This window comes from Hyalella azteca, unplaced genomic scaffold, assembly GCF_000764305.2.
Source record: "Hyalella azteca isolate HAZT.00-mixed unplaced genomic scaffold, Hazt_2.0.2 contig7647, whole genome shotgun sequence".
In the NCBI taxonomy this organism is placed as follows: Eukaryota; Metazoa; Arthropoda; class Malacostraca; order Amphipoda; family Hyalellidae; genus Hyalella; species Hyalella azteca.
This window is the reverse complement of record NW_025937767.1, coordinates 342,074-358,523: the sequence shown is the minus strand read 5'-3', so window position 1 is coordinate 358,523 and position 16,450 is coordinate 342,074. Positions and strand designations below refer to the sequence as shown.

The 16,450-nt window shown below is 38.3% G+C and overlaps 1 protein-coding gene across 1 annotated transcript in view; it reads right to left on the bottom strand.

The window, feature by feature from the left end:
- Nucleotides 1-6,153: 6,153 nt before the first annotated feature.
- The window catches only part of LOC108667126 (protein unzipped-like), a 34,106-nt gene continuing 23,809 nt past the window's right edge, over nucleotides 6,154-16,450 (bottom strand). The window contains exon 2 of the mRNA XM_018154111.2: nucleotides 6,154-10,268. Within this exon, the coding sequence (XP_018009600.1) occupies nucleotides 8,978-10,268 (1,291 nt within the window). The 3' untranslated portion in view covers nucleotides 6,154-8,977. The remainder of the gene's footprint in view (nucleotides 10,269-16,450) is intronic.

Genomic DNA, 16,450 nt, shown 5'->3' with positions numbered 1-16,450 from the left:
GCTATGGTCATGAAGGGAATATCTGTTGGCTGGATGTTGGTCGAGCTGAATGTATGGACCTCTGCTTCAATTTTTTTTAATTACAGATGTCTTCTTTTTAATTGATTTTTTTATCTTCATATGTTATTGTGGTGAACGCAACATTGGTTGAATGTTTTAGCTTCCGATAAAAATTGTGGAAACACCGTTGATCTGTAATGGACGATTTTGAATTTTATGTGTGTAATTTTTCGGCTGCCTCCTAGAATTTTGCCCGACATGATATTACTTGCGCTGGCAATGCGACTGTGATCAACATATGAACATTTGCAACACACGTAGACCAAATCTTTATTCGTTTTAATTGAAAACGAAATAATGAAAAATCTGTAAAATTACTACCGCAGCGTATCGATAAAACCTATTTATTTACAAATTTAAAACAAATCCGTTTGGTATAGAACAGTGGTTCTTAACCTTGGGTCGATCGAACCCCAGGGGTTCGGTGAGTCGTTTTCTGGGGTTCGACGGTCTGGGGTTCGTAAAGTCTCTCGACGGATACTTCCCCACCACAATCTCATACCCAGCATGGGTGAGACAGCCGTTCACGTTGAGTGTTGCGACCGAAGATGTGAATGATGAATACCTGGGCGAATTCATTGGACTGCAGGAGAGCCAGGTTCAATAGCAACTCTTCAGAACAACAACGCTCTCAACGTTTTGGTGTCTCCAAATCGCAGCGTACGGGCCCCTTATTGTTAAGAAAACCCTGTATATTCTCATACCGTTTGTTACGACATATCTTTGCGCGCAGTCCTTTTTGATGATAGTAAACATCAAAACGAAGAAAAGGAACAAACTTTGTTGCGAAAATAAATATGAGAGTGCAGCACTTGCGAAGGTGAAGCCGAGCATTCATAAAATTGTTACACTGATGCAACAACAGAAGTCACATTTATTTGAAATGAATATTTATTTTGTTTTTGTTTATGTGCGAATTTTATGTTGTGTAGTTTTTTCTTGCAACAAAATGCTTTTGTGCGCAAATGATGCATGCTACAGTTTATGCAGTTATACTGTTATAGTTGTATAGCATAGACATATGTTTTGAATTAAAAAAATATTCAATTTTCCACCTACGAAGGGTTCGATAAATGCATGTATGGAACTTGCAGGGTTCGGTACTACCAAAAAGGTTAAGAACCACTGGTATAGAAGGACTTATGAGTTTTTAAATTAAGCGTATAGGGGTCGCCTGCCGAAGACCACAACTGCCCTGGATGTAATGGACCATCATGATTCCTGCCTTCCGAAACGTAGCCTTCAACATTTCAAGCCGTACGTATCTAGGCCGTGGGTCGAACCAGCTCTCGGTCGAACGGCCACTTGTAGAAGGATGATAAATTTTAGAACAGAACTATGCTATCTGAAACCTAACCTCAGATGCGGTGAACGTAAAATTACGTAATTTAACGATGCCCGGAAGTCAGATTCGATCCGCGGCCTGTTGGTGCACGGCAGGTGGTGGTCAAGGCCGGAGGAGGACAAAGCCGAGTGGTTCACGGCTGATTAGTGGATATCCGGAGAGATCCAAGGCGTTCGATTCAGGGCTTATTGGTGCACAAAATTGGTGGTGCACTGCTGCGCTCCCGCGTATAGTTAGGTTTTGCGTTTGAGTCCGCAGTCGAGTACGGAGAAATATCGATTCCGTCGTAGTAGATTTAGTATCGACAAAACAGTGTCGGTTGTTGTTAAATTGTTGTTTAATACATTAATTTATTGAAGACATTTTCTTTCAGAAGTGTCACATGTAATCGTAAGACGTATAAAGAAGTCATCATGGAGAATTTTTGTTAGCGTAACCTGAAAATTCAACCAACTGTTCACAATTTTTCAATAATGCAAAAACTATTTTCTTTGGTGTACATATCCGATAAACTAAGGCCAGATTAACGATGTACATAAATTTAACCGGCTATCCCCAACATCGTAAAATTTTCATCTACTCCAGAATGGAGTTTTTTCGTTACGTCATAAATTACATTAGTTAAATTGAACTGATGATGGAGCTGGACTCCGAAACGTTTTCAATATCGATATGGTAAATTTTCTTGGCGTTTTCTTTGCTTTTAAATTCGTATAATTGTATTTTTATTTCAAAAGTTTTCTATCTATATTACACCATTTTTCCTCAAGTCTTTTTCACTTGATTATCCGCTCTATCTACTTTCTGGGTTTCTTTCATTGCCATTCAGCCGTGACAGAGAGAAATAAAACGAGGATGCTCAAGCCCCGCTCGTTCCGTTATTCTGGACCACCGTCGCAGTCGGAACTTCTCAGCGCGGCAGAAAACCTCGACTCAAACCAACTTGTTTGCAAGTAGGAAACCTTGGAGCTTTGCCGCCCGCAAATAAAACAGACGATCGACTCTCCGTATAGTTCACGTAGGGCTGCCTATTGGCAAATATTCCGCCATTCCCAATTTCGTTCCACCGCAAATGATAAAATTTGGCACTAACAATGATTTCATCGAAAAAAAACACTGTGCATAATTTGCTGGGACATTGAAAGAATGTCGACTCATCGAAGAGGTTTGGGCAAATTTAGCAACTACTAGTATAATATACAACAATGAATTCAAATTCATCATGGGAACTTCAATGTAATCTCTCAAAATTCGTTGTAATAAAAGCAAGTATTACTATAATTTGCCATGAAATAGCGAGCAAATGCACTAGACGTTCACGCATGACGCTCCAAATACCTGACGAGTTTTCACTTAACATTTTTTGTGCATTCCAAATTGATAATAAATGCAAATTTAAAATTTCTCAATCAGTAATTCTACTCCATAATTCAACTTTTATATTATTATCGCACTTGAAAATCTCAAGTAAAACTTACTAGTGCAGACGTGTTTCATGAGAGAACATTTAAGCATTATCTTATTAATAACGATGAGCACATACGATATGATGGCCTACCCTTAGGATGCCAATTGTTTAAAAATAATTGCGGTTCAAATCTTCTTGAAATATTTTTATTCTCACGGGTTTGTCTCTTGTAATTAATTTCTCGGTTTAATTAATTTCCCACGAGTATTCAAATTAATATGCGAATAAAAGTATTGGGAACAAAAAAGTGTTCCTCATTTCATGTATGATCTATGATCAAAAGTGTTCCACTGATCAAAAGAGTTATATTGAGTAGAAGTGCTTCATTGACGTAAAATGTAAGTATTAAAATCGCTTCTTTGCTTAAATCGCAATCAAACCAAGAATTTAAAAGCAAAAACAATATCACAAAAATTCACCATTTCTTTATAAGAGAAAACGTTTCGGAGTCCTGCTCCATCGTCAGTTCATTAATCCTAGAAACACAGCTACAAATACCATCGATTGATTGTGTTTGAAGCAATTGATTGATACAATCTATTGATTGCATTTATATCTGTTTTTCTAGGACTTATGAACTGACGATGGAGCTGTACTCCGAAACGTTTTCTCTAATAAATAAATGGTGAATTTTGTGGTATTGTCTTTGCTTTTAGATTCCTGACGTAAAATGTTTTAGGAATGTCAACATTTAAGAAATTAAATTGAAGCGATTTCCTCCAACATCGAGACCACACATGCGGGCGAATCGTAGTTTCCCGTCGAATGGCTGGCAGTCGAAGGATCAATTGGAGTTAAAAACAAAACTTTTCCGATTTGCCCAGCGCGTTCCCTCGAAGAGAAAGTTTGGTTTTGAATGACCCAGTATGGCTTCACTTGATCGCAAAGTTTACACTCAAAAGTTCCCTGTTTACTATCAAGTTTCTAAGTCGATCGGTTGCAGCTTGAACCCATTGCTATCTCAGTTCAGCCTTGATCCTTAAAACAAATAACCTAAGCGAAAATTTAAGTCAGGTCTTCGGAATGGATGTGATGCTCATGTTTGTTCAAGCGATAACTCGTGTGGAGGAAACTGACCGGCCACGCGAATAGCCAGAACTCCTGTGCTGCATGTTGGTAGTGAGAATAACATAGCCTTGAGATCAATTGTTTTTTTCTAGAATAAACAATGCAATAATTAAAATAATGACCAAATAAAAAAATGCCTCAAAGTATTGGAGTAGATAATTATTTGCTCTAGTGTAACAATCGCTGTCCATTGAAACGAAGCAACTTTTCATGCATTATTACATTAATGAAACATGGATGCACAATATTGCACATATTATGGACACCTATTGCTGGAACACAATAGCAATCATCCTAGATACTAAATTGTTATACCAGATGAGTTTCTCTCAAATGAAATTGCGTTGTGCAGCGAAACAATGCTGAAATAATCATAATTCGATCTGACTCGTAGGACTAAAAAGTCCACGCACCACGGTCATGCTCCTGGGGCAGAGAACTGCAAAGATCTTGCAGTATCTATCTCCCATTTCCCGGCGCAGTGGCGGCTAAAGGTGTAGAGTTCTCCTGTTTCTTTTCTCCAAGGTCAGTTCAGTAAACTGGTTCCTGGAGGCTGAACACTGATAAGCCGATTTGGGAAGGCTCTCTCGCCTGCAACTCTGAGGGGGAAGATTTGTAATGGTTTGAAGTTCAGTTGGAACCTCTTTTAACGATGCTCAGGACATAGGAGCTTCATGAGAGCTATTTTCTTGATACGTGTTACACATGACAAATTATCAAGAAGGAATAACTTCAAGTGTCATATTTAGACATAAAAAAAAACTCGAGTCTACCGAAGTGCCATGTCAGCGGCTGTGAAGCACCTGAGCTATCATATATTAGATCTTAATGAAATTTTTGACCCGGCAAGATTACTGTTGATGAATTGCGTCCCTGGAGCTGTAGAGCGTCCGCGCATGCCCACTTCATACGCAAGAATGAAACGGTCTTCCTCTCATGTGCAATCCAGACAAATGAAAGTTAACTGAGATGAGGATATTAGACTAGAATAGAATAGAAATGTCGGCACTGAAGAAATAGGCCCATGGCCTGTTGCTATCGTATGATGCAATGTAAAGTATGATGCATCGCTATAATTTATTACAACGTATCTCAACATTGTGAAGGAGTGAATCCAAAGTGCGTTACTCTTTCGGTAACTGTGATTCATGGCCACGATCGAACGATGTTCGTGAATAGAACAGCGACATACATACGTATATCAAATTTGGATAGAAGAATCAATTTCTTTTCAATATTTATGTGATTTATAGTTAAGAATTACTTAATTAAATTATTTTGCAGCCATATGGGTTCTTTTTTGGCCAAATAATTTTGGCCAAATAATAATTCACCATGAGATATAATGAAATTGATCGATAATGAAAAAACTGTGAACATTTTGAAATGGCTTATTCTAATTTGTTACTGACTATAGAAATAGTTATAATAATAATCGAAATTATCAATGCGTCAGTTATTAGGGACTTTATTTATAAAAAAAATCGTCCATTTATTTTTAATGGCCCAGATAAAATTAAAATTCTGCCTCACAAAAAAATTTTGTTGACAATGGCTGATCGAAAGGAAAATTAAACATAATAATGCTTAATTTTCCTGCATAAACAATTCAAATCTGCTTAAACAGTACACAGCTAATATTCTCACGATTGTATGAACTGTGAACGATGTTAGGACAAAGTTTATAAGTTTTTAAGCTATACGTCGCACTTGATCGATGTCAATTTTTATTTTTAGCACTTTCGTGTAAATTTATTGTTGAATTGACTATACTTATATGCTTCGTGTTTATTAACTAGTGATGGGTGAGGTAAGCGAAGAATTTTCCCGGAAATTATGAAGATTTTTCTTTGTGCTTTCGATGAACTTAAATTCATATGATTTTTTAATGCATTGCGACTAATTTCAACAATCTTTAAAATTCAAACGTCAGAAAATATTGTGTAAGATGCTCAGAAATTTCTATTGTGTAGAATACGAGTATATTCGTTGCGAATATATTATTTGTTGAGTAAATCTTTAGGTAGTTAGGATTATCTCTACATTTGTCAGCATGAATTAATTATATAGATGGTGGCAGAAGCTATCACATGAAGTTCCGCGTCGTATAAATTTGTAACGTTATAATTATTCGTACATGTTAATGTAACTTGAAAACAAAATAAGTGTCGTGGAGAACACAGTAACTCGAAGGATATAAAGAACTTAATTCAAATTATTGATACAAATTTATTACATTTCCTCGACGACATCTTCACTTTATACGAATAAATCTTGTTGCATTCAACTCACGCTATTCACTCAACAAACAACTACTTATAATATAACAACAACAACAAACATCCATACTAATCTGACTATCTAAGTGTTCACAAAAATTACGTTGCTTAATTGATAAACCGCAGGCTGTTACGGAGATTTAAAATTAACGATTTTACATGATACATAATATCTGTAACAATTTCCCTGCCCTGCATCGAGAAGGTATCCTAAATACAGAACAATACAGCACAACGATATATCTTCTAAATAATTTTACGTGACTCGCAACTTTTCCCACATCACGCATAAAGAATTTTTTTCTTAAATATGTGATTAATGGCGAATAATCCAGCAACCTTAACTTAAAAACTCGAAGAAAACTATAACAACTTGCTGTCTTATTTTGTACTGGATCAAATCGTTTGGTTACTTGAAAATAGCAGCTTGATTTTAAAGGCTTTCGAGCTGCGAGATGAAAAATTCATTTTTGAGCTCCGTTTGAAGCTTTACGAACTTTAAATTTTGATCGGGATTTTTGAGTGAATTTTTTTCAAATTTTCGGATGAAAATCGAGAATTTTTTTTAGATTGAATGGTTTTCATAGAATACGTACGAAAAAGTTTATCGATCCATTCTATAACAATTTGTCAACACAATTAACCTAATCACGATAATGTGTTATTTATACTGAAGCAGCACCAAAATTGCCAAACTAATTTAACTAATTGGGTTTGATGCTAAAGTGGAAGAATAAAATTTTCTTGACGCATTTGAGCATTTCTCAAAAGAATCGGCATTTAGGTTATATACTCGCATGCGATGAGTTTGCACTTGATGGAAAATCACCAGTGTTTATTGAGACATAGAAGAATGTACTAGCTTAATCTCGTAAATTTTTTGACGGATAGGGAGTGACACCGATTGTACTAGTCGTAGAATAATTCTATGAGCCATCATAAATTAATTTATCCAAACATGTTGAGATACTTGTCAATTGTCATAGTATTGAAAAAAATGTTGAAAATATCGACCTGAATCCCGATAATAATCTATGCAATCAATATTGCATATAAGATTTTCTTTATTTTTCCAATGGGCAGCCAGCATCGAAAAAACAGATCGTATACCTCGAACTGATTTGATTGAAGGACAGAAATGAAAGCGCTGAACTGCAGCGCGCAAGGAAACAAAAGCTTCATAGCGCGCAACGCTGAACTGCAGCGCGCTAGGAAACAAAAGCTTCATAGCGCGCAACGCTGAACTGCAGCGCGCTAGGAAACAGAAGCTTCATTAGCGAGCAACGCTGAACTGCAGCGCTCTTGGAAACAGAAGCTTCCTAGCGAGCAACGCTGAACTGCAGCGCGCTCTGTTCAGCGTTGACAGCTGGCTCTCAGAGCGAACTCTAGAGATCATTGAGCTTCAGTTGCTTCGTCTCGTCATCAGCCGTGAGCCGTGAACGACCGCAGCCTCCCGCACAGATGACTCGAACTTTTCCATTTGCTCTCTTTTTATGGGGATAATTGTTTACGTAAATTATCTCGTATACATATGTGATGAAATAGTTAACTTTTTCATCTTTTATATCGGCACTAAAAGAAGGAGGTGGATTCATTTCCTAATGAATGCACCATAGTTTAGATCACTATGATATGCAGACATGAATGAACCTTCGTTAAACTGACCAAAACAGCCTTACATTATTGATTAAAAAAATATTTTCTTGCGCTTAGGAACGGTATATAATATTGTGCCATCGTAACATCACGGATGATTCGAAACATATTGTGGAACGGTGAATTCATTCTCTTTGAATATTTATCGTTTGGTTTTATTCTAACTTTTTACTGCAATGTTTGCGTTATAACATATTGGTAGTTTATAAAATGTGACATTCAGCATTGCGCAACGTTTACATTTAAAAATTGTGGATGGTTTATTACGCCTATTACACCTATAGGCATTTTTAACTCATCATAATAGATCCAATAATTAATTTTTCCCGAATAAACCTTTTTAATAATTAATTCGTGGAAGTTCTAATGATATATCCAAGGTTCAAATATTATTGCTTTGTATCATGACTTGAATGCGTTACGTCAATTAATCACGAACGCTAATTAAAATTCTATGGATATATTCAAGGTCCAAATATTATTGCATTATATCATCACTTGAACGCGTTACGTTAATTAATCACGAAAGCTGTAATGTTAAATTTTAGCCGTCTAATTGGCCAACTTGGGAGAGTGCGGAGGGAGCGAGGCACTTGAACAGATCCGCGGTGAGGGCAAGCGTTCTTGTAGGCTACTGCGGTCTGTGCTGCTGAACGCAAGTAAAGATAACTATTAACAAGTATTCTTATACGAAAAATATTTATCTAACGACTTCGAACTACGTTCCCTTCATAGGGCTTAAAACCTGCCAAAGAGATCTAAATACTTCGAGGTAATATATAAATGACCGGGAAATCATTTAGCATTTTTAGATCATTTTCTCATTTATGGAAAAAAGGCGCTTTTGTGCTCGTTAGGTCCGAATGTCTGTCCGTCATCCGTTCGTCTGTCTCTGACTTCACGTTTTCGTCGACGAGAAAATGCGCCCTCTGTCACTCACTGCAGCGAGTGCTGAGTTAAAATTTTTTTGCTAATACGTGTACTTGGTTAACAGCTTGTGCTCTTGGAATATGTTCGGTCACAGCCACAATAAATTCCAACACTAGCACCTCATGACGGCTGAACCTGGCGATTCAAATAAAGAGTTCTTTACACATCGCTTTAATTGTGCCTCGTACTTGAGTATCTTAAGAAGATGAGTGAGCACAGGAGCAGCCGAGCAACGCTGTAGAACGCATTCCTCGAGTTCATTGTGCGGCCACTTGAGGCTACGCTTTGAAGAACAGCGATCTCCTGCACATCCGCTTCTCGCGAGAGTTCGGCTACTGGGGATTGAGTGGTTGATGTGGTTGTTGTGGTAGTTGTGGTTGTCGTGGTTGTGGTGGTAGTTGTTGTGGTCGTGGATTTGTACAAAAGTTGTGTGACGGATGGTAAGTTTAGTTCGGTCATGTTATGTAAGTAGTAAGGAGGGGAATAAATTGCTTTAAGTTCTAGCAAGCGTTGGTCCATGTGGAGTCCTTGTATAGTACGCGTGAGGCGGCCGCCGTCTGAGTAGATGGATATCAACTTGCCGTTGTATTGAGCCTCAGTTTTTTGTATCACTGCGACGACGCGAGCGGTACACCCAGTCCCAGGAGGTAAATCTGCCTCCAGCTCGACCTGGTGCGCTCGGTCCAGCTCATTCTGGTCGCCCCACACCAGGAGTTGCTGGTCGCCATCAGGAGAGGTCACGAGGGCGTTGCGACCAGCCAGAGTTCCCTTCACGCGGCCCCAGTATACCAAGTGCCTCACCGTCACCGCTGTGGCTTCCATTATTCGTTCCTGAGAAGCTCCGGGGTTCGATAAAGTAACAACGGTTTTTTCTACTTCATCTTCATTGACGGTCGTCCGTTGTTCATGAAGCTCAATGTCGCGTAGTTCGTACCGCAGAGGTTCATCTTCAACGAGCACGAGAGCAGACTCTTCCTTGACGACTTTGTCGCCCTGTACAATATGTGCTCTGCGTTCCTTAGGCCTCAAGAAGCCGGTATAAGACTGCCCATCATCGGAAATGTGCATCGCGAGAAGCGTCTGCTGCTCAGCTGCGATGGAGTTGGGCGGCGGTGCTCTGTATTTATCCCACTTGATCCTGAGTACCCGAGACGACCCGTGCAGGGACACAAGAACTTCGACGTTCTCGTCCTGTGTGTGGACGGCGCTGAGGAAAGGAACCGTGCACACGCCGGCCTCCAAAGTCCCGCATACGTATACGCTGTGCTGCATGACGCGACACCAAACTTTGGACGGGTCGCTGTCATCCACGGGGACGGCGTGTTGGGGGATCCTCTGCCCTTTGGTGCTCACCCATGCAAGGGTTGATGATGTCACCAGCATGCCGCCCTCTTGGCGGATCTTGGCGAGCTCTGAGGAGGCAGTCGGCAGCCATAGTGCGGCCACAACCACCAGCGTCGAGCTGAGGAAATACAAAACGGATTAGTTGTGATATTAGATGTTATGTTAATACTCGTATAAAGAATATGTTGGTGATTAATTGGATAGTTAAGCACTCGAACGATATAAGTTCATATTCATATCATAGATGCTTTGAGAAAAACATTGAGAATTTTATCTCGATAAGATAAAGAAGATAAAATGCAATTCTTTGCTAAACCAAAAGAGGCAATTAAAGTATATTGGCAATTGTGTCAATATGGAAGAGAGATTGTAAAGTAAATTGAAAAAAGCCAATTTAATGTAAATGAAGTGAAATGGCATTGATTACATAAAGCAAGCATAAACAAAAATAAATTACACACATTTTTCAATAAATAGAAGAATAAAGTGAGTTGATGAGTTCGCCGTTGTTTCGTATTGTAAAAATTGTATTTCTCAATAATTAATTCAAATTTGATTGGAGTGAATCAGTCATGAAAATTAACTTGCATTTTTTTATAGAATCCTCAAATTACCTTAATGAATGAACGATCAAAATATTGCCTGGAGAGCTTCAAACTGAAAAGCTCTTATTAAAAAAACTTAATAAACGTATCAACATATAATAAAAGTTCAATCAGAGTAGGTTATTGCTTCCCAAAGTGGCCAGAAGCTCAGCTAAAAATAATAGCCGATACAAACTACGGTTCAATCCGACCAGCAGATCGCGGTCCGCGATTTCAATGTTCAGCAGGACAGAGTGTCGGATGTGAGGGCCTGAAGCGAAGCGGCATTTACTTGTAGTACATAAATACCGTTGAGCTACGCAGCAATTTACGGCAAGAGAGCGATAAAATGTGATGAGGAACGCTTTGCGGCGTCCAGACTTGAGTGGAGAGGGCGTAAAGTTCAATGCTTTAACGAGGGCGGTGCAGGGCAAGTTGTTTGGCACCAGAATTATTGATGTGCTTTCAAATGGGATTATAAATCGGGCGGCGCGATAAGGGTTGCCATGGCAAGATATAGAGAGCTGAGGCATGACCGATGATGCAGCGAACGCGTAAATTTTCCCGCGCTCAAACTGAGCAGGAAACTAAGAGGTGTTGTGACCGGATTTTTTGAGACAGCATTGAACGGTTCGATAAAATTTGGTTAATGTGTTTGTATGCAGAGTGAAGGCAGGTGCAATTTTTATTTTTTATATCATAAGTAAAATTCTCATCTGCCGTTTCATTGAATATTTTTCTTTATGCATACAAAATTTTTCATGGCTGCTTAAAAAATTATTATCGTTGATATACAGACATTTGTTGTATAACAAACTCCTGTTTTTAAATTCGGTGAGTGTTCGATTTTCAGGACGTATTAATGTCCTTGATAAGCTATTTCATTAGTCCATCCGTGGAAAACTGGCAATGTGTAACATGAGAAGGATTATAAAACACCGAGTGGCAGATGTTTCGAAATTCCGAAAAGATATATACAGTCAGAATTCATGTACAAGCAAGTATATTTGCGTACGAAAACTTTTGAAAATAGAAGAAGACGAAGGTTTGGCCGCAGGCACGCGCTGCGGTCGTTGAGGTTGTTCCGAGGGCAGCGTTTGTGACCCCACAAACCACAACCAGGGTGTTACCACAGCTCTGACCTATGCTGCTCCCACATGCCACTCAGGATAAGCTCCTAAAACATGTCGCACAGGGAAAGCTCAAGTAATATATGTACACCACCTGCGAAAAGATCTTGCATTATACCAGCCGAGACAAGTTCATGCAACATACAACCCTGAAAATGTTCCTGCAATACGCAACTTAGAACAAGCACCGGCAACTCTTAACTTAGAACAAGCTCCTGCAACAAGCGACTATGAAAGAGCTCTTGCAATACGCCACTTAGGATAAGCTCCTGCAACACGTCACTGAAGACAAGATCCTGCAACACGCCACTTAGGACTAGTTCCTGCAACACAAGTCGTGCACTAAGTTTACATAAGTATACACAAGTTTACACCAAGCATAAAGATTTACCCTCTGTTTACCAATATAGTAGTGCGCAGTGCGCATCTGCGTGTGTCGGTATGACATCACTTAATTTTTATACTAGGCTGGCAGAACATAAATGAAGGAGTTTTAGAACAGATAACCTGCTTGCGCATCCCCCTCATTCAGCAGTATGCGTTTATGCCGAGCAGTGCAACGTCCCTGTGTCCGATAGTGATTTTAGACTTTTAGACTCCACAACCGGTTTTTCAGACGTTCGAATTTTATAGTCCTTGTATATTTTTAAACAAAATCAAAGTTTAAATATTGCCTACAGTTCATTCTTATCGCCTCATTCATATTTATTTTCATTTGACAATTTATGGTATAATATCTTCAATGTTAATTTTAATTTGCTAATTGTTTGTACTCGTGTTTAGGTTTTTGAACTGACGATGAAGCTGGACTCCAAAACTTATTCTCTCATAAGAAATGGTGAATTTCTGGGCAGTTTTTCCTGCTTTTAAATTGCTTTTCGGAGAATTTTTCAGTCAATAAACGTGTAAATTTTACCCAGTTCGGGAAGTGATGCATACCTCATTCCATCGACTTGTTTTGATACAATGCCGCGTTACTTGTTTAGTAAACACGGCCGTGCAGGTTCCTTGTTTTGTCGACTCTAACCTTGAGTCCCGACGCATTTAACGCGTAGGGTCTCGATACATTGGAATTACCTAGAAAATAGTGAATGTGTTTCTCAGAATTTGGTTGGTCGAATCGAATCTTGATAAAAATTATTTTAATATTATCGTTTCACTATAATCATTTTAAAATCAAGTGAAACGCTTGTGGACGCATAGATGATTTTGATAAGTATTCATATTACAACATCAGAAGAATTATATGCTTATATGATCTTCAATTTCTGCCTGAAGTAACTTTCGATATTCTGATGCATTATTCAAAAAGATTTATTGAACTAATGGGTACTAAGGCGCACCTCTTTGAAGCAGAAATATCGCAATGCACTAGTGGCGTTCTAATCGCGACAGATGCATCGCAGCGTGCTGCCTAATGGAATGCAGGAGAGCATTTTAATTAAATCCTTGCTGCAGACTAATGAAATCAAAAGAATCATTTCTACTGTGTCCAGAGGGAGCTTGATTCTATTTGTATTCATATTTCCCCCATCAAACTAAGTGCAGTGTTTAAACACACGTCGAGACTGATTTCAACTTAAAAAGCTATAGTATGAGTAACGTCTATTTTAAACTCACCCGATGCAATAGCAGATTTCCCTTGAATCCTTTACAAAATTATTGATCGTGACACACATGGCCTGGGATTCCTTATCACGATGCAGATTAGAAGTATCGTGCAAAAATAACAGACTAGATGCCTTCGTAATTATAGACATGGGACGATCTTAAGGTTGTTTCTTACATGATAGGATCGTGGAAGTTGAAAACTCAAGCTTAAAACCAGATTAGTGTGACACCGTTTCTGCTATGTTACCTGCCTGCGAAATTCGAGCTACTATACCGACACGTCTTCGACCACAACAATGATTAACCATTGACATTTGGAATGGTCAATTATTGAAGGCTATTTTGGTTAACTATTGATTACTATTATGATTAATCATAAAGTCCTGCAATGGTTGACCATCGACGACTATAATGATTGACCATTGAACACTCTAATGGTTGACCATCCAACACTATAACGGTTGGCTACACATCATTTATTAGTTATATCTCAGATTGGTCATTAACAAGTGCAATGGCGGACAAGTGACAACTATAATGGTCGACCATTGCTCACTATAATGATTGTCTTTTCACCACTATATGCGCTGGTTGACCACTGGCCACTATAAGTGAAGAACAGTAACGATAAAGTAATATTTTGTACTGAAGTATAAAGCACAAGAGTAACCGAACAACAGCAGCAAAACCGTACAACACCATCAGTACCTGCCTATAGTCTCTTCCTTTTCTCGGCCTGTCCATAATTTCATTCCGCAATGCCGTCACGGAGAATACATCCGATACGATCACCGCCGATGAATTTATCATTCGACGACAAATTTATCGTTCGATCTACGATACGATCTCGGGTGTGAGAAATTCGCGCCGGGCTAGAAGATTCGATGATAATTCACGACGGCGGATGGAGAGTTTGCGATTTCGCGAAGAAGATTCCTTGAGTTTTACGTACTAATTAACAGCCGGGAAAAATCGCCAGTGAAATCAAACGTGAAATTAGGAGTTTCTTTCGAAGGAAATGAAATACGTCTCATAAATTGGATGCGAGCGAAAACATTCAAATTATAAAAATTAATTCGCTGATTATTTATAATTAGAACTGACGAATTTCTGTGCAAAATTTTTCAATCGTGTGACGCAACTCAGTCTCGTTTGAATGGCACAGGCACAGAAGTATAGGTTTTTCATTATGATATCGGGTATTTAGAACGGTATCAATGCTACCGGCACATTAATGGAGGAACCTATATATAACTAAACTTAGTTCTAAATATGCAGAGGTGACGTTACACCTCCGTGAGTATAACGTAAAATAATTGTTCCAAAAAACTCATTTATAGGGGCAGTTCATTGATACTTCCATGGAAAGTACTTTAAGGTGCGAATAAATTACTCAAAAATTTTGACTTGTTTTCATTAAAATCAACTCTGATGCTCGAAAGGTTCTATCGGAAGGTTTTCTATGTAATATAATTTTGGCCGATAATATACAATTTGTTCATCGTCCTTGTTTTTATCATTCAGATAATTATCATATCATCAGCAGATAAACAATGTTTTGTTCATTGGTAAAAATTACAGTCATAGAGTAACAGTTTCATTCTCACGTCGTAAAATTATAGGGCCTAACAATTCGATTGTTTATTTAACATTTCTTCTCGGAATCGATTGTATTTTGCAAGACTTAACGTTTACTACATAATAGTCTGAGTAGAATTTTTTTAAGGTTTAAAAAATTTAGTTGTCTAAATATATTTGAATCTGTTACAATTCCGCTCGCACGCTGACGATAGGCTTGTGATACCACTCTCAGAATTCCAGAACAGAATAAAGAGTAATAATATTATTTATTCTTTAATTAATTTCTTAAGAATAATAAAAACTCGATTAGGGTTTGAAGTGTGAGAATATCTGCCCTGGTTTTCGATTTCTCGTTTCCGCAAATCAGTGATAATAGATGGGAATAATCACAGGCCAATAATATGTAAGAAATTCGCTTCAATGCGTGGCGCGAGTTAGCGTCGAGCCGATAATGAACGACAGGAATCTTGGTGGAAGATAATATATAATAATTTATTAATTTAGTAATTACGATAATTCAAAAATTACGCAATAACGTTATAATCATATTTAACATTAGGACGCACAAGTTCCTTGATTTTTTATTCCGATTAATCCGGAAAAATTCCTGATATGACAGCATGGGACAATGAAACCTGTATGGCATGTATACATAATTTTAAAAATGAAGGCGTTTTCGATGAATCATTATTCTACGGGATAAAGTTTGGTTTCTAGACCAAATAATGCTAGTTAGTGATCAGATGTGGACGAAGAAAATTCGACATCTTCTCGTGGTCTATACAATTAAATAACGATAACCCACTTTGCGTTGATAAAACTGGTTATTTCAATATCTTGGTTATAAAAACAACAATCGGCATAACACCTCCTTCATTGATTCATATTTAGGTATACAGCAGAAGGCGCAGAGTCATGGGCATCGAGAATGATGTCTTACTATAATAGGAACATCCCATCAGTTTAGCCTAGTTAGATGATAGCTACAGCCTTCATATTCAAAGAGATGATACTGTCTTTAATATTAAAGAAGTTCATTCCAGCAGCATTAATGTTAGAAGAGATGATGCTAGCATAAATGTTCACTGAGATGATGCTAGCATTAATGTTAAAGAAGATTATTCTAGTAGCTTCAATATCCAAGGAAATGATGCTAGCAGTAATATTCAAGGAAACGATTCCAGCATTTATATTCAAGACGATACTATCAGCAATGTAGTTAAGGATTAATGGAGTTTAGGCTTATCAAGGAGTTAAGCTTGGGATCAAAATTGTGTAAGCGCAGCTCGAAGTTGTGTCGGCATCGGCAATCGGAAGGCGCGGGCTGCGGTGGCGGAATGGCCTGAGGTATAATGTCTTCCTTGGCGCGTGCGTAATAACAGCCTGCCAAAAAC